This window comes from Centroberyx gerrardi, chromosome 9 (assembly GCF_048128805.1).
Source record: "Centroberyx gerrardi isolate f3 chromosome 9, fCenGer3.hap1.cur.20231027, whole genome shotgun sequence".
Taxonomy (NCBI): Eukaryota; Metazoa; Chordata; class Actinopteri; order Beryciformes; family Berycidae; genus Centroberyx; species Centroberyx gerrardi.
In genome coordinates, this window is record NC_136005.1 from 26,085,233 (window position 1) to 26,103,208 (window position 17,976).

The 17,976-nt window shown below is 40.5% G+C and overlaps 1 protein-coding gene across 1 annotated transcript in view; it reads left to right on the forward strand.

Annotated features, from left to right (window-relative positions):
* Positions 1-17,976, forward strand: part of szt2 (SZT2 subunit of KICSTOR complex) — a 109,079-nt gene that overhangs the window by 79,435 nt on the left and 11,668 nt on the right. Inside the window, exons 61-67 of the mRNA XM_078285561.1 lie at positions 1,876-2,143; positions 5,046-5,125; positions 7,840-7,965; positions 8,552-8,754; positions 9,453-9,549; positions 10,287-10,367; positions 10,888-10,962. Of these exons, the coding sequence (XP_078141687.1) occupies positions 1,876-2,143; positions 5,046-5,125; positions 7,840-7,965; positions 8,552-8,754; positions 9,453-9,549; positions 10,287-10,367; positions 10,888-10,962 (930 nt within the window). The remainder of the gene's footprint in view (positions 1-1,875; positions 2,144-5,045; positions 5,126-7,839; positions 7,966-8,551; positions 8,755-9,452; positions 9,550-10,286; positions 10,368-10,887; positions 10,963-17,976) is intronic.

The window sequence follows — 17,976 nt, forward strand, 5'->3', positions numbered from 1 at the left end:
CCAGGATGATTTTCCAGCTTTGTTCTGTTTGACGGGTCAAAAATCATCTTGTTCCTCTTAGTCTAGGAATTGCAACATAAACATACAAACAGCTTGGAAGCCTTTGATTCTTGCACAAAACTTTGGGAAATCCACATGTGTAATAGGGAAATAGCATCTCACCCTCAGTCTCATTTTGTTTGCAGTGTGAACAGAGAATTCTCTTGTTCGTTGGAATTTGTTTTACTACCTTTTTCTGAAGTAGTGGTCTTTGATTAAGTATTTTTTATGTCTTTTACTGAGACAAGCTATTGTCTGGATTATAATTTCTTTCCAAAGATGTTGCAGTTGAGTTTTTATTTATTTGGATTTCTTCAAGCTTGCGTTACTTTTCATATTCATAAGACAAGAGTGAGAAAAGGGACACATTGTTTAGAGAGTGGCATTATTTTGTTGCGGTACTTTATTAGTTTCTGTGACACACACTCTCTCTCTCTCTCTCTCTCTCTCTCTCTCTCTCTCTCTCTCTCTCTCTCTCTCTCCATTAAATTCTTCCCTCTATATGTATATTGGGGGGGGGGGTCACATATATATGCATGATGTAAATGTAAATATGCATTTACATTTCTACTGTATCAGGTGACATTTAGTGATAAACATTGCTGCTTCATTTACAGTATTCCAGTATTCCCCCAGGAGTAGCTGGAGGTATTGTTTTCATCCTTTCATCCCTTCCTCTCTCTCTCTCTCTCTCTCTCTCTCCTCCCTCCCTCTCTCTCTTTTTCTGTCTTTCCGTATCTCTCAATTCAATTCAGATTGCTTTATTAGCATGAATGTCATCATCAGTACCTGGGAGTGTACATTGACAATAAACTGAACTGGGCTAAGAACACTGAAGCCCTCTACAAGAAGGGCCAGAGCCGTCTCTACTTTCTGAGGAGGCTGAGGTCCTTCAACATCTGCCGGACAATGCTGAGGATGTTTTATGAGTCTGTGGTGGCCGGTGCTCTCCTGTTTGCTGTTGTGTGCCGGGGCAGCAGGTTGAGGGTAGCGGACGCCAACAGACTCAACAAACTGATCCGCAAGGCCAGTGATGTTGTGGGGGTGGAGCTGGACTCTCTGGCGGCAGTGTCAGAGAGGAGGATGCTGTCCAAGTTACGTGTCATCTTGGACAATGTCTCCCACCCACTCCATGACGTGCTGGTCAAGCACAGGAGTACATTCAGTGCAAGACTCATTCCACCAAGATGCACCACAGAGCGCCACAGGAAGTCATTCCTGCCTGTGGTCATCAAACTTTTCACTCCTCCCTCAGAGTGTCAGACACTCTGAGTCAATAGACTGGCTCTTGGACTTATTTCACCCCTGCCAGCAGCTTTATAACCCCATCATTTATAATGTATATTTTAAACTGTGCAATACTGATTCTGGTAATAATTTTTGTGCAATAATTCAACTGTGCAATAATTATTTAATTATTTGTACTGTTGTATATATTGTAGTATGAGGCACATATTTGTACATATTTCTTATTTCTCTTATTTCTATATTATTATTGTTATATATTGTAGTATAATGCACATATTTTACATATTTATTATTTCTCTATGCTTATATATATTTCTCTTCTAGAATGTGAGCAACTGCAACGTAACCCAATTTCCCCTCGGGGATCAATAAAGTATTTCTGATTTCTGATTTAAATACAATTTAATAAAATAATACAAATGACTAACCAAGTACAAAACAATAAACATCTAACATTCAAAAATGAATCCAGGGAAACAAAGCTAAATGCTGAATGCAGGCTGGATTTAGAAAGCACAAACCAGTATAACACTTGGATATAATCTCTCTCTCTCTCTCCCCCCGTCTGTTCCTATGTCTCTCTCTCAGGACCCCAACCCCTTCCTCGGCCCCTCCATGGAGCCGGACGCGTTGCTGCGGAGCTCGGTCCCTCCGTTGCCCAGCAAAGAGCAGGGGCGGCTGGGCGGCTCGGGCCGGAGCCTGGCTCCTCTCCACTTCCCCTCCGAGCTGCTGCCCTTCGACGAGGCGCTGCGGGACGTCGGCGCCCTCCGAGCCCTGGCCGGGGCCTCCGACGGAGGGGACGTGGTGGCGCGGCACGGGGCCCAGCTCCTGGAGGTCAAAGCTGCCGAGCGGAGAGGTCTGAGGATGAGAATAATAATAATAATAATAATGATGATAGTAATAAGAATAATGAGGTAACACTTGACTAGAAGTGCATTTTGATGCATTGCAAGCAGATTATAAGACTCATAGACACATAGATAAACTTTTCATCACCAGATATTGTATTCAATTTAATATCATGTCATTCCCTATACAGTTGCCCCGTAAAGTATTCAACCCTCCTAAATTCTTTGCACATTCTGTTTATTATATCATGCCCTGATTAGAATAGTTCTCATACACTCACAATGCACATATACTGCATGTATATACTATATGTGCATCTACGAACCAGTAATCCCTTAAAATAACCTTACATTTGCATTAATTTACATTAATTCACCCCTTAATTCATGCAAAATCCCCTTAAAATTAATTACGGGAGTTGAGGAGATCCCATCGAAAACCTCCTTAAACACTCCCTTAATCTTGACTCCTTACTTTTTAATTTAATGAAAAATTCAGAGAGACTTTTCCATTAATTTCCTTAATTTAATTTTCTTAATAGCCCTGTAAACCTGCACAAAAGACATGAAAAATCACTTAATTACTAGTGTATCTGTGATAAATAATAATAATAATAAATAAATAATAAATTCCTTATAAACCCATGATACTAACCTTACTTTTTTAAAGCTATGTTATTTTTAATGGATAATTCATGTTTATGTAATGGAGAAATTAAGGACATTTCAGGGATAAAATGAAGGGGTTTGGTTTCGTAGTAATGCCTTATGAGCACCCCTATTAATAACAATAATAATAATATATTGATGATACATAATATATTGGTAATAAATAAATACATTCATGAATATTTCTATAGAACTTTTCAAAACCCAGTTACAATGTGCTTAACATAAAGCAAACAAAACGGACAGTAAAAGGAGTGAAAGGAAGGTAAGAAATATAAAAGCAAGGCAAAAAACATAAAAGTAAACCATAAAAGGGAGGTCAAGACAATGAAAGATTGTTATTTAAAAGCATAAAAGTTGAACTGAACTGCAACATTTGTGTATCGTTGTTTTTGTAAATTCTTTTCAGGTCTTTGTTCTCATTGAGGAGTCATGCCAAAAGTATTTTATGTCCCAGGCAATTAGATAGATAACAAAGAGAAAAAAAATATGTATCATATTGACCTAATAATAATATCTTGTCAGTCTCTATAATAATAATAATTTATCACATTGACTAAATAATGTCTTGTCAGTCATCACTCCACTTGTTCTTGGCAATTTAGTGAATATCAGACAAATTATAATAGTTGCAAGGACTTCGCCATATCTTAGGGTTTGGCGAATCACCACCATCACATCCCTGAATTCAAAATTAATCATTTTATGAATAACCTTAAATAAGCATCTTTTCCAAACAATTTTGCATTATGTGCCACTACCTCTTAAATACAGACTTCTGTTCTCTGTTGTTCTTCCAGATCTACCATTTGGTCAATTCATCTTAAACCGTGACGCATGTTGGTGACTTTAAATTCAGTTTGTGCTGTTGGTAAATCACCTTAAAAGTGCAATAAATTCACAAAAAACATCTTTGCCTTCATTTTCACAAAACAATACCGGTTTAAAGCACCCACATGTTCACTACATCTAGCGCCTGCCTTGATAACTGTGTGTGCATGCTCACAACAGAGCTTTGATTGACAAGCTCATGGCCAATTACACACTGGAAGGGACCACGCATGTAAATTGTTAACAGAGCTGAACCTGTTGGACAGTCAGACGCTAGCATATGAAATAAAAAATGAATAAACTAAATAATAAATATATGAATAAAAAGTGGTGGCTTCATTCAGATAGTTGTTTATTTGAGTTGCTTGGCTCCACAGAGTGTTGAGTCAAATTCAGAATGCAGTCCACTGAATCTAAACAGCCATCCAATACTTGCCAATCAAATAGCCAAGCTCACCTCTTAGGTTTTGTACAGGTTGACACCCTGCTATTATACAACAACTATCTGCCATGTTTGATTTTGGCAGCACACAAAATAATTAGTTTCTCAAAAGTATCTATCTAGTTTGAAGTCACAACAGACGGTTACACTCCACAGTGAGAAGGACGGTGGTGAATTTGCTGGAATTAGGAAAGGTGGGACAAAAAATGCAACCAATGATATTTACCATAATCCTTGACGTAAAATATGTCAAGAATTCTAAGCCGATTTTGATACCACGAGAAGAAAATCCTGTTTTTGGTCAAACAATGTTTATTTAAAATGTCACAAACCCTGATTTTCAATATTTATTCACACCAGTTTACAGCCCAAATGCCTCATAGCCATGCAGAAAGCTGTAAAATTGTGTTCTGCAATGGACCGTCAAATATGTAAAGCTTAATTAACATGTTGATTTTCATTGGCTGTCGAATAAGTTCAATCACCGAGCTGCGGAGCACCGCAGTGTTTTATGAATAAGGGCCTTAGACATCAATCTTTTTCTTATCACACCACTTCTCCTTCGTAAACCCTGTCGGCAGTTTAAGATGCATTTAGCCTCTCACAGCAAATGGTTCTCCCTGTTTCAATGCTATTTATACTAGGCTCGGCATGGTTTACAATTCTGGTGGTTTGTAGCGATGCACTGATACCACCACTGATGTGAAATAGCGGGCCAGTGCCAGGTTAAAATGGGTTACTGGTACCTGAGAATTTCTCCAGTACTGAAATCTGATACCAAGAGTCACTTGTAACAAGCCAGAAGTCAGGGCAAAGTAACTTGATCTACTACTTTCTTTGCATAGAAGGCTGCTAGCTCTCTCTAATGGAGAAAAGTGGATTATATATTAATCATTTTTGTCCAATGACCCCCCCCCCCCCCAACCCCCACCCCCCACACCCCGTTCGACACCCCTCCTTGCTGACAGAAATGGAGAAGCAGATGAAGATTGAGAACCTGTTTGTGACTTGGCAGCAGAGGTCAGCGCAGTCCAACATGCCCATCTCAGTAAGTACCCGTCATTAGCCCTTAAACCAACACACACACACACACACACACACACACACACACTGTCACGGCATGTGCAATCTCAACCAATGACATCTCCTCATGTCAAGCACATTTGCCCATTTAGAGGAGTTCGGGGGGGGGGGGGGGGGGGGGGGGGTTGGGATTGAAGTGCCACTGCCAGTAAGGTAATATTTAAAAAAAATCACCACCACTAATTGATGGTTTCAATGGTCTCCTCCATTTTGTTCATTTGTCCCTCAGTCTGTCTGCGATATCTCAGGCACTGCTGGTCAGATTTTGAGGAAACATGATGCATCTCAGCACTGCGTTCCGGCTTCATTACTTGTTTGTTTACTTGTTTGTCCATGTGTCACACACAAGACTGCAGACATAGCTGACTGGATTTTGACAAAACTTAGGGGAATGATGCATCTCATTACTTTGTTTCGGTATTTTCAAAATTGCACTGATTGGCTTACAGTTCATTCCTGGGGGATGACATGTTTGCTGCTACTTTGTTTCAAAGTAGGGAATATCCAGGCTAATTAACAAAGGTTGCTGTCTGCCACAGTGACATTTCAAGACGTGTTAAGTGGTGCCATTAACTTCATGGAGCTGATATTCTGCCAGGCACTCAGACAGTATCCACTGCAGATCCCACATGTCTGTTGTGGTGCTGCACATCAGATTTGGATGGATGTTAACAGATACACATAAAGAGATATGTTTAAATTTAGATTTTTAGATGTTTTTTCTTGACCAGACAAATAGGGTTTATTGAGGTTTATTGAATCTGCTTATCGAAACTGAATCCCTTACCAAACCTTTTTACATAATTTGTGGGTGGGAAAAAGGACAGAGAAAATTTCACAAACACAGCACTCATTAACTTTTATCACTGATAAGTGCTTATTCATCACACTTGTGCATCCACTTAGTCGACAGGACCGTGCCACAAATATAGCATTTCGCCGTATTAACATTTAATTTTGAGAAGTGCGCCCACGTTTTTGAACACTTGTGTCAATCCGACATGTGTATGACATCATCAGGGCAGATGGGGGATTCAATAAGAGGATTTGTTCGACTTGGGGATTAATGAATCTGGGTATTTTGCTAACTTGGAACCGGTTCCAAGAAGTAACCGTGTAACGCAACCCAACCATACAGGCAAATGTCTTATTAACATTCTTTATGGGGCATTATAAGGTACAACTGATAACTTGTGGCTAGCCATGCTCCTGAATGCTAGTGCTAACAAGCCATTTTAGGGAAGATGAAGGAGAAATCTAAAAACTGTTTTCCCCAAGTGTCTAGTGAAGAAATTAAATGACCATCTAGCATGCAAAATGTCAAATAATCCCTTTAAAACTTTTCAAAGCAATCTGAGTGCCATACTCCGTGCTCGTTTTCCTTGCCAGCGATCTCTTTGGGTGTTTAGTGCATTTCATGCCAACCCACATTGACGTTTAGCACATGATGACAGAGAAAAAGAAGAACAACTGCCACCAGCCCTATTGCACATCAACTTGACTCAAATCATGGCATTCATGTGGTAGAAAAGAATTAGGCCTTGTATCACAACACTGCTCTGGCCTCTCCCACTCCAGTCCCACTCTCTAAGCCTAATGAGCTGTTGGCTGGAAGGGTAACACTTAAGTTGAAGTACATTGTGATACATTACAAGCCCATTAGAAGCAGAGATAAACTATTTTTACAATATAATCTTCAGACAGACATCAGAAAATTGCATTCAATTTAATATCATGTTATTAACTATAGTTGTTCCATAACGTATTCAACCCCCTACATTTTTCACACTGTTTAATATATCATTCGCTGATTACAATAATTATCATGCACTCACAGTGAGCTTATAATGCGCTTATGAGCACCACTTCAACTAATGTATTGTTGGATGTGTCACTGAAAGTGGTGAAACGCACATCTCATACCGTGGTTAAGGGATGAGCTGTTTATCTTAATATGTATATGTACACACGCCTCAGTGTCCCAGATAATAGTTGGGTTAAGAGCTTATTCAGGTTATTGTGGACAGTGTATAATGCACACTTCAACATTCTTCAGTATCCAAAGAATAATGGGATATTGTATTCAAGCACACTCAATAAGCGTAATTAGTCAAGGCCAACCTTGCAGATTTGAACTCCATCATGTCAAATATTCTGTACTTTAGTTTTTTCCATGTGACTTGTGAATGCATTCTAGCAGTGTCTTCTCCATGTTTGAGGCTTGAGAATGGAGCCCAGTAGTTGTTGTTAGTCTTGAACATCACCATCAGATATTCTTATCTCACGATATGATTCAATACAACCATGATACGATGTAATAAATAAAAGCTCAGTGACAACAAAGTCTGACTATGCAGAATTATGTTAATGTTAATGTTTAATTATTTCTGAGGCACAAATCTTTCCTGCAATGGCATTGTCTTGCTAGAATGTAAACAATAATTTAAAAATGTCATTAAAAGGTGCAAATAATATAATTTGGATGGAGAGCTTGTGAAATTGTGATGGGCAACCATCTAATTTGTGATTACTACAGCAGAATAAAATGTATCACAATTATTTTTTTTCCCACGATACGTATTGTTAGATTTTTGTATTGCGATATATTGAATTTCAATATATCGTCCCATCCCTAGATGATAATAGTAATAATCACGGATGTTGTTGATGCCTCCACAGGTGGCAGACTTGGACACCCTGAAGCAGTCGTCCAGGCTGGTCCACTACTGCGCCACCCCGCTTCTCTTTGACCCCATTTTCCGCAAGCAGATCCAGGAGGAACAGATCATCCAGCCTCCGGTGAAGGTAAGCTTGCTCTCTGACCCAAAGGCAGAGTGCAGGAAGATTCAAATGTTCTTGAAAAACTGAAAAACCATCAAGATTTAAAATTCCATTCTTTATTACCTTGTCGGCAGAGTTGATTGAAATTTGCTACAGTGCAGTACCATACATGACCTCTAGTCACATATTGTACATTCATATTCAAAATAGAAACTAGATATTAGATTTTAATGTATCCCTCCCCAGTCTAAGCTACCACATATTGCACTATCCCAATAAGAAAGTGCTAGTGCATTCTGTGATAAAGTAAAATAAGTGTTGAAGTCTTGAAACTAGGCAATTTTGGACTCTCTTCTCCGTTGCAACTCCACCTCAACAAGTGTTTTTTTTTTACCTAAAAATCTTGCCTAGTGCAGCTTTAACAATGCAACTCATTCCAATGTAGTATAGATTCAATATAATACTATAGGCTGGTAGGTATTAAGTCATAAGTCGAGGCATATTTTGTAAGATTAATCCACACAATGCTCATACAAGAAAAGTCTTACTTTTGTGTGTGTGAGCATACAGTATGTATACATGTATAGCTGGTGATATGTGCGTGTGCTAGAGACGGCATCGCTCCAGCGACTCCACGGCGTCAGGCCGGGACCGGAGCTACAGCGTGGACTCGGCCGACATGCTGCCCAGCCGTCTGAAGGAAGAGGCTTGGCTGCTAGAGATCTCCACCACCTTCCTCCAGCAGTACGTCCAGTACCTGCAGAGCATGGGCTTCATCCTGGTCCAGGTCCGGCCTCAGTCCCCGGCTCGCAGGTCAGTCTGCCCCACGATACGTATTGTCACATTTTTGTATTGCGATACATCGATTTCCGATATATCGTCCCATCCCTATGCTTAGCAAGGCTACAACATACTAATGACTGTCCATCTATATGATGACTCATACATACACACAGCTAGGTTGCTGGAATTCCTTTCATGACATGCTACAAAACACTGCAGAGCAAGGCGATGTCATCTCAAAGACACTGTCATTCATTTCTATTGAAAATATTATGCTATTATACAGCCCCACTACTGGTTTGCTGATTGAAATATATTAGCCACCTGGCCAGTCCAGTAGTAACTGGTCTGGTGATGATCTGTTAGGCAGAATCACAAATAATGTGTTTTGTGCGAACCTGCCCGTTCTTTGTATGAAACGTCCACCTGTATCACTCCATCTCTGTCTTTTCCGCCTCTCTGACATACCATCAGGACTTTAGTCCGTCTCGTCTCTCCCTACGTTGCGAGCAGCATTCATCCATTAGTCATCAAATGTGTTGCGATCCCCTCATGACCTCTGACCTGCGAGCGTTGCTGCCCTGTGGCTGATGTAACCACAGCAGATGTAGGGCAGATGCCTGTCCGGCCCGCCTGTCGCTCTCTGGCCGGGGAAATGCGTGATTCACTCTGCGTTCTGGTTCGTCCAGACCCTGACTGACCCCCGACCCTTGTCCTCCACCCCACAGCATCGCTCGGGCTCGCGCCGCCATGCTGAGCTCCATGTCATCGGAAGGGAGGATGTCCTTTTCTTACGTCAAGCAGAAGAGCGAGGACAGCCCTAAGGTCAGTGCTCACCTCGGAAATGGGGAGATCTTCCTCTCCAAAAGCCAGGGACACTCACACACACACACACACACACTTGAGTTGCTTAGCAGGGTTAGACCGATATATCCGGCCTATAATTATCTTCATTAAAAATCAAATAGCGGCTAGTCATAGTATGTTGTCTGCCTAAGATATAATGGATATGATGCAGTTTCATTGATTATTTATTGTAGAATTGTCAATACTACACAATATGAGACAACATGGCAGTTTTATTGGATTCCACACATGTATGCATTTTATTATTTTTATTATCATTATTATTATTATTAGTATTATTATCCTGGGTTTCAGTGGAGAGTTTTAGTGTCCCACGATGGTTTCAGAGCCATTTTCATTCTAACAAGAATACAATTCTGAATACTGAATGCTTGGAATTTTTACCAGTTATGACTGAAAATGCTGTCCAGTCTTCAGAAATCACAAGTAAATCACATGTACTATCATATGCAGACAGTTCTAGCCTTATTACTCTGTGTTCTAGCCTACACAACTACTGTTGTGTCAGAGGCTTGACTGAATGCTGGTAATGTTTTGGAATCATTTTGCACGGAAATGGTCAAATTGAAAGATACTGAATAATGGCACAAAATATCTGATATCGGCAGCTACAATCCAAAAATAGCAGTATCGGCCTTCAGACACCCATATCAGTCAAACCCTGTTTGTAAGGTTGATTTGTAACCTCTTGGCAGACTACAGCAGCCGGCACCACAGCGTACCACCTTCAGAGGGCGCTGCCAGGGGGAATCGTGTTGATGGAACTGGCTTTTCAGGTGAGACAGGGATCATGAGCTACACTCACAGCATCACCAAGCTACACTCAGCTACGATACCAGTTTGATGTCATTACAAACAAATCTTAAATTATCTACATTTAAGGCCTTAAAAAGTATTAAAATGTCTTAAATACAATTTTAGGGAGTCCCTAAACTCCCTAAAAATTAATTTCCAGGTGTCCTTTTTCATACCCTGCTCATTTGTAGATTCATTAGCTATTTTCAATCGGAAATCATTTTATGTTTTGACAGAATTGTTTCTTTATTTCGGGGGTTAAATTAGTCTTAAATTCAATTCCAGTTAGCAGTGAAAAAGTCTTTCAAAGTCTTCAATTTGGCTTTCTGAAACCTGAAGATACCCTATTAAAGATTCAAACTAAACCTACTCTGCTAGCGGGATCTAACCCACCCTCCTCCCTCCTGATGACTTTATTAATTGTTCAGCCACACAGTAATTGTGATGTGTTTATTAAATGCAGTAGAAAGCAGGTGTCTGACTGCCGTCTCCCTCTCTCAGGGGTGCTACTTCTGTGTGAAGCAGTATGCGCTGGAGTGTTCCCGCATCCCCATGGGCCAGACGGTCAATTCCCAGGTAAATTCTTGTCATATTATCTGCACATCTGGATACAGAATCAGAGACAGTAAACCTGGCTCTGTCTTCTGCTGTGTGGAAGGTTTTTGTCGTGAATGACAAATCAAAAAAGAGAGGGCAAATAAAGGAGCAAGAGTATGAGAGTGAGAGAGAAAATGAGAGAGAGCTAGTATTGTGCTTTCCTTGTATACCAGTGGTTTATCAAAGTGGGGTTCAGGGACTTCCACGAGTTTGAGGAGGTTCCCTGAGGGTGTGTGTGTGTGGTGGTGTGTGTGTGTGTGTGTGTGTGTGTGTGTGTGTGTGTCACATCATACATCGTATGATGTGATATGTTGTGAAAATGTTTGCGAAGCACTGCTGTATGCCATGGTAAATAAAACATTAGTGGCTCTGATGCTACCACCATTTTTTTTTATTTTTTTTTTGTGATTCGCAACTTTTTCAGATGACAACACAGTGCATCACAGCAAAAAAAGCAAACTTGTGTGGGAGAGACAGAAGGTGGTGGTCAATATAGCGTTATAGAGTGTGAAAAAGTACAGATCAGAAATTTAAATAGTCATTTTCTAACAAAATGTGTTTTTGCGAAACCCACAGTGAAATAATTTAAAATCTGCAAGACTCTTGTGTTGCCCAGTGCTCATTGCTGTGGTGTTTTTGCACTGCACTTCCCACAGATCACTTGTCAATCAAACAGTGTGGGCGGAACTTTTATTTCTTTAAGTACGTCTTTTTCCTTGGATTTTCTCTTTGTCTGTTCAGCCATGGTGGCTGTCGCTGCTCATGCTCACTACTCACTACTCAGTTCTTCTATTTATTCCAAACAAACTGGAAATATAAAACGCATCACTTCCTTGGCAGCAGAGGATTTTTCCCAGGAAAGAGCTACCAGACAGCGAAATGGAAAAGCTTTCATGAACTGAGCACATTTATTTACTGTATATGTGAAAATCACAGATTATTTCAGCTCAGTTCATTTTGATCATTATGGTGATTATACTCTGGCGGTGATAATCATACCATGAAGGTGTGATGGCAGCCCATTCCACACATATTCCCCATAGCTTGTCTCATGCTTCCCCGAGGTTCAGCTGATGGAGCTGTCTCCCTCATCCTCCTTATCTGTCTCTCTTTCTCTCCCTCTCTCCTGTCCAGGTTGAGTCCAGGTTGGCTGAGTAAATGAAGTGTAAATGAAGTGCAAATATTTGTAAATGACTGCTTTGTGTGTCTCCAAAGTGTCCAGATGTTTCTCACTGTGAGCATTTTTTCTTGTTTTCCTCCTGCAGTTTAAAATTTCCATCAGGCGTTTCTCACTAGCAACTGCTGATAGTAGACTGCCAAGTCACTTAAAGGTGCTACGTGTTGCATTGTAACATTGACAAATCATTATCACAGTAATTTATGGATTTTAGTATAATTACTGTAAATAAACCAGAGCATTGCCAAGAAGACTGGCAGCCTCTACCAGCCTCTATGATGCATTTTACATTGTGAGCCACTGGGTCAGATATGATGGGAAATCTGCTGGGTTGCTTTATGGCACAAAGTTCACAAACAGTTCACAAAATCACACCCACCTGAGACATTCTGTGCCATAACTCTATTTTTTTTTTTTTACTTTGAATGATGGATTGATAGAGACACCCTTGAAGATCAGATATTGTGTAGATAAATAATATCTGTTTAGCCTTTCAAGAGCCTTAGGTTTTGGCAAATTATTCCACATTAGTGAGAAAATGTTTTCAGACAGTTATAGTCACTGTGGACCCTCATTTTTAAAAGTCATATGACTTTTACAAATGAGGGTCTGCAGATTATTTAGAAGCTGGTTTGGTGTCATTTTGATTTACAGTGTAAAAGTAACTATATAATAACTATATAATATAAGAAACTATATAAATCCAGGTCCAAGCACTGTGAGTTAAATATAAAATGCCTTCATTTTGAGAGCAAAGACATATAAAAAACACAATTTTAATAGATTTTAATATCTTTTAATATCCCTTTGATCTCTAAAAGCATTTTATATTTAACTGATATTGATAGTAGATTTCTATACTTTCTTGACAGTAGAGGTATATTTTTTCCATTGTTTTGTTTTCTGTTCAGTTCCTTCCAACCCATGACCACCTGTGAAGTTGGTTTGAAATCCTGAAACAGGTTCAGTCTGTTCTTCTTTACGGTCAGACTCTGGAAGTATCTTCTATCCAGAGTGTTAGTAACACTAGTAACACTTCTGTGGAAAGTAAAAAAAGAAGCATTGTACTACACTGACAAACATGCTGGAGAAAACAAACATGTGAGGCTGCCCAGTTTCTAAGATGGTGAAGTGGACGGTCTCTGTCTTTCTGTCTTTCTTTACTTGCAAAGTTTAATGTTTCCTGACAGGAATCAATAGATAGATCAGAGACGTGATTTTTCAGCCTCTTTTTAAGGATTTAAGGGTTTTTAGACACAACTCTCATTTCATCTGCCAAAGTGTAAAAGGGTTTAAGTGGTGAGAAAGGATGCATTCATAAATTGTAGTTTCTGTGTGTGTTCTGTGTATCCTTAAATAGTCTGAAAAAAGAACTGGCTAAATTTAAGGCCTTAAAAAGTACTAAAATGTCTTGAATCAATTTTTTTCTTTGCGCTGCATGTCCACTCTTGGATTAATACAGAACAGGGTTAGTAGTACTGTATGCATCATATCTACTTTATTTAACACATTTGGATTTCATGTCCCTTAATGATTAATTTCCTTGTGTCCTTTTTCTTATACTGCCCATTTATAGTTTCACAGCGTTCATTAGCTACAGTATGTTCAATCACAAATCGGCTCGTTTTGCCAGCTTTGTTTCTTTGTTTTTAAAGTCAATTCCATGTAGCGATAAAAATCTAAAATGGCTTAAATTTGGCTTTCTGAAACCCCGGTGTTCGTGTGTGTGTGTGGGAGAGGGAGGATTTGTAATTGCAGTTTTGACCCGCTGTCCATGTGTGCGAGTGTATGCGCATGTGAAGGAGGGTTTTATAATTGGATGCTGAACTCAGTCATCGTCAGTTACCGTAATACTGACATGGTTGCTTTGCCTTATATGGTGCACAGTTCATGCTCACGCCTCACTCACTCTAATTTGTCTGCCAGGCTTCCCACATATTACTCTGAAGCCATTCATCTGAGCGTGTCAATGCTTCAGTCGATTTGTCTCCCTTGCATGTGCGTAGTAGATTACAGTACTGTGACTACATCTGCCTTGTCGGATCTGTTGCCCTGTGAGCGCTCCACTCGTAGCGTGTTTCATTATTGTTTTGTCCCATCATCTTTGTGTCCCCAGCCTGCACTGTGTCTTCCTGTGTGAGTCTGTGTTGGAGAGAATGCATACGTTTCTGTCTCTGTCTGTCTATCTGACTCCTTGTCTATCTGCCTGCAGTCCAGGCTGCCAGGCTTTGGAACAGGCAAAATCAGTGTCGTCTTTTAATATAGATCACTTCACAACACATTTTTACAGACGGACTTTCATATATTTTGTTTTCACCCCTGTCAGAGGTTCTCAAATGGGGTCTGGGGACCTCCAGGGGTCTTGAGGAGGTTCCAGGCAGTCCCCAGTAAAATAAGGAATAGTTTAATTTTGCTGTAATTTAAAGGAATGCACAAAGTTTTTGGGAGATCGCACTGGTGGTTATCTTACCCGTTAAGTGATGAGAACATAGACACCAAAATCATCTATGTGTCCCCGGTTGATAGTTGGCTCCAGTGCTCCATGCTAACACTTTAGCATACGCTATGGTGAGTGATAGTAGGATCCATGCTAACACTTTAGCATACGCTATGGTGAGTGATAGTAGGATCCATGCTAACACTTTAGCATACGCTATGGTGAGTGATAGTAGGATCCATGCTAACACTTTAGCATACGCTATGGTGAGTGATAGTAGGATCCATGCTAACACTTTAGCATACACTATGTTGAGTGATAGTATGCCACTAATATTGTATCAAAAGTGAAAAAAATGAGAACTTTTAACTGCTCTAACACTAAATGGTAAGTAATTTTAAATGCTAATGCGGCCAAGTCTGGCAGTTTTGCGGAGGAGATGAGTAACATTTTCACAAAATATGATGCCACAAAAATTACGTATTGTCTGAACTAGCTGTTTCTGTTATTAGTGAAGGTGGTGGGCGACGGGAGGCAGCTAAAAGTGTGTACAGCTAAAAATCACTGTGCAGTGGTTAGTACTGAGTACGTGGTTGCTCAGATGAAATAGTTCCAAAAATCAACCTGGCTACATCAGCTACATTAAGAGTCAGGCTCTGTGTGTTTGTTGGTTGGTTGGTTCATTCATGCATGATTTTTTGTCTATATTCTCATTGCTTAAAGGATAAGCTGACCAGCAGCACAATCTCCCCAAAACTTGGTGTATTCCTTTAATTCATTGGAAATCATCACAGTTGGATAATGTATAAGAACAACTATTCTAATCATGGGTTTTACTCTCACCACTGTTCTCTCTCTACATACAGCGTAAACAGTTCTACAAATCCTTAATGTGTGTCTATTTGGGTTTCCGTAGCAGGGAAACGTTTGAGAACCCCTGATCTATTTTTATTCTCGTAGTATTCTCTCTGTCTTCCCTTTCCATCTGTCCATCTGTCTGTCTGTCTGTCTGTCTGCCTAGTCCCACCTCATGTTGTCTCTCCATCAGGGCAGCCTCCTCACCAAACCTCGTTGCAAGCCGTTTCCAGATGCCGCCCCAGTATCTGACTCTGCGGTATGTCCCAGCCATTCTCAAGGGAGGGGTGTCTCGCTACAATCAGGCTTCACCCCTCCCCGTCACTCTGCTTGCTACCATCAGTCCTGGCCTCTTCCGTTCTAACTCTCCGTATCTTTCTCTTTGTCTCTTTGGGAATGGGATGGCTTCCTCTGTCTAATGAAGTCCTCAGTCCAGTCTGTGGGAGCTGTGGCCCCCATGCAGCTTGACTCTATGGGCTCAGCTTGGGCTTCTTGAGTTTCTCACATAATTCCTTAGATTTGGGTCAGGTTCAAAAAGTATTTGAAAATTACAGTTATTAGCAATTACAGGCTTTAGGTGGGTTTAGACTCACAAACCCAGTTCAGGTATGAAAATAACTTTTTTTTTTTGAGGTTCAGGTCTGAATCAAGCTCTGGCATAAAAAAAACAACAACACGCTATTATTCTGGGATTTCCTTTTCCTCCTTGATTTTTCAACAGGCTGTCTGTCTCCATGCTTGCTGCCGGGGTGTCGGGTTTGTCCCAGCTTGTGATTGGCTATGTGTGGGCCGCCACTGTGTTCTTCAATGCCCTTTCTGTGACTCTCTTGCAGTATTTCCTCTCGCATTTTTGGTAGCAGGGGGAGTGAGGGTTTGCTGGAACCGGGATTTGCCGCCAGACCCGTTTCCAGTGTCAGTTCCAGTATTGCTTGGAGTTTAAATATGTCTCTTGTTTGGATACTTACAGTATATCCTGATATATGGGGGAAAAAATCAAGCTGGAGAACTCCACTAGCAGCAAATTAAAGCTTTACCTGGGCACATAACAATTTTTCTGAAGCTGCTTGGTAAACACAAGGGAATTCCCCACCTTCTTAGCTGTCATATACCTGTTCTCAGGATTTACCATTGAAGGGCAGTTGGGGTAACACACAGGGCTTTACTTTTCTTTTATTTCCAGCCAAATCCCATTCATTTCTCCTGGAGATTTGGTTGTCCTGGTGGCATCCTCTGAAAACAGGATGCTGCTTGAAATGGTGTAGTTCTATATCACATTAATCCAGCTCTTCACTCTTCATTAAACCCATGTACCTCCGAGACACAGACAGAAAATGTGATCTCGCTACTTTTTTGGGCTTTCTTATCATGGCTGATCTTGTCCTTTTTTTTCCCAATCAACTCGCTTTGTGTATTCTTTGCTTCTTGGATGACCCCCAATGATTACAACTTCTGTCAATTTTTATTCTCTGTTCATTTTCATTTTCATGGCTGTCTGTGAACAAGGCTGACAGGAGATTAGCCCTAGCCGCGTGACCTGACAATTTCCTCTTGTCAAAGCTATGTTGGGCACTTGCGTAGCTAGAACATGGAATGATACTAAAGGTTTATTAGGGATTACAGGTTAGGAAATAACAAATGTTCGCTCAGTGGTCAAGAGGACGCAGAAAAGGAATGTTCTGTTTCTTTGTAGTCCTAATAGCTTTCTGGTTCCATAGATGGCAGGGTCAAAGGTCACACTTAATTGGTCTGCAAGACTGGAATACTACCAGGGCAGACAAAGAGAAAACCAGAGTGTTCATCTTTTCTTAACTCTGTACCACCAGAGAAATACTCTTACTCCGTCTTATCTGTGTGGTCTGGATGGTAATGAAAGCCCCCTGCCCTGTTGCTAGTGTTAAGGCAGGAGGCTGTGAAAAGGTTCCTAACACTGACATGGAGATGAAAGTTTTCTCTGGGTAAAAAGCCTCTGAGAGAACAATACCTTTTTTCTTGACTCCTTGATTTACTAATGGCTATTTGCATTTGTTCCAGGCAAATGGTCAAGATAAAAGTAACTGCAGTAATAGCATTTTGCCCCCCCCAAAAAACTCCCTGTATTGTGCTGTAATTACTGCGTGCTGTAGCCTCTCAGTGCAGTCATTTGCATTTGCCATTAATGCTTTTGTAAGTCCCCCTTTGATGTTGGATTTAATTAAATAAGATACTATTATGAATTTGATTGATAATCACAGTTGCTTACAAAAGGCTCTCACAAAGGAGCAATGGGAGTAACGGAGCAGTAGGCACTTAAGGTGCACAGCACAGATTGTTGGATACAAAGCAGACAAAGCTGGGAAACAGAAGGGTATCTCCCCTTCAGATGCAAAGCAGGTTTACCGGTGGGTTATTAGACAGATAACCGTTGAGAGAAAGTGTTGTGCTAAATATTACTTTGCTGGATAGGTTATATTAATTTTCCAGATGGATGTAGTGAACATTTCTAGACTTGTGTGCAGGGTTCTCTTCCTGTGGAGAGGTACTGTGG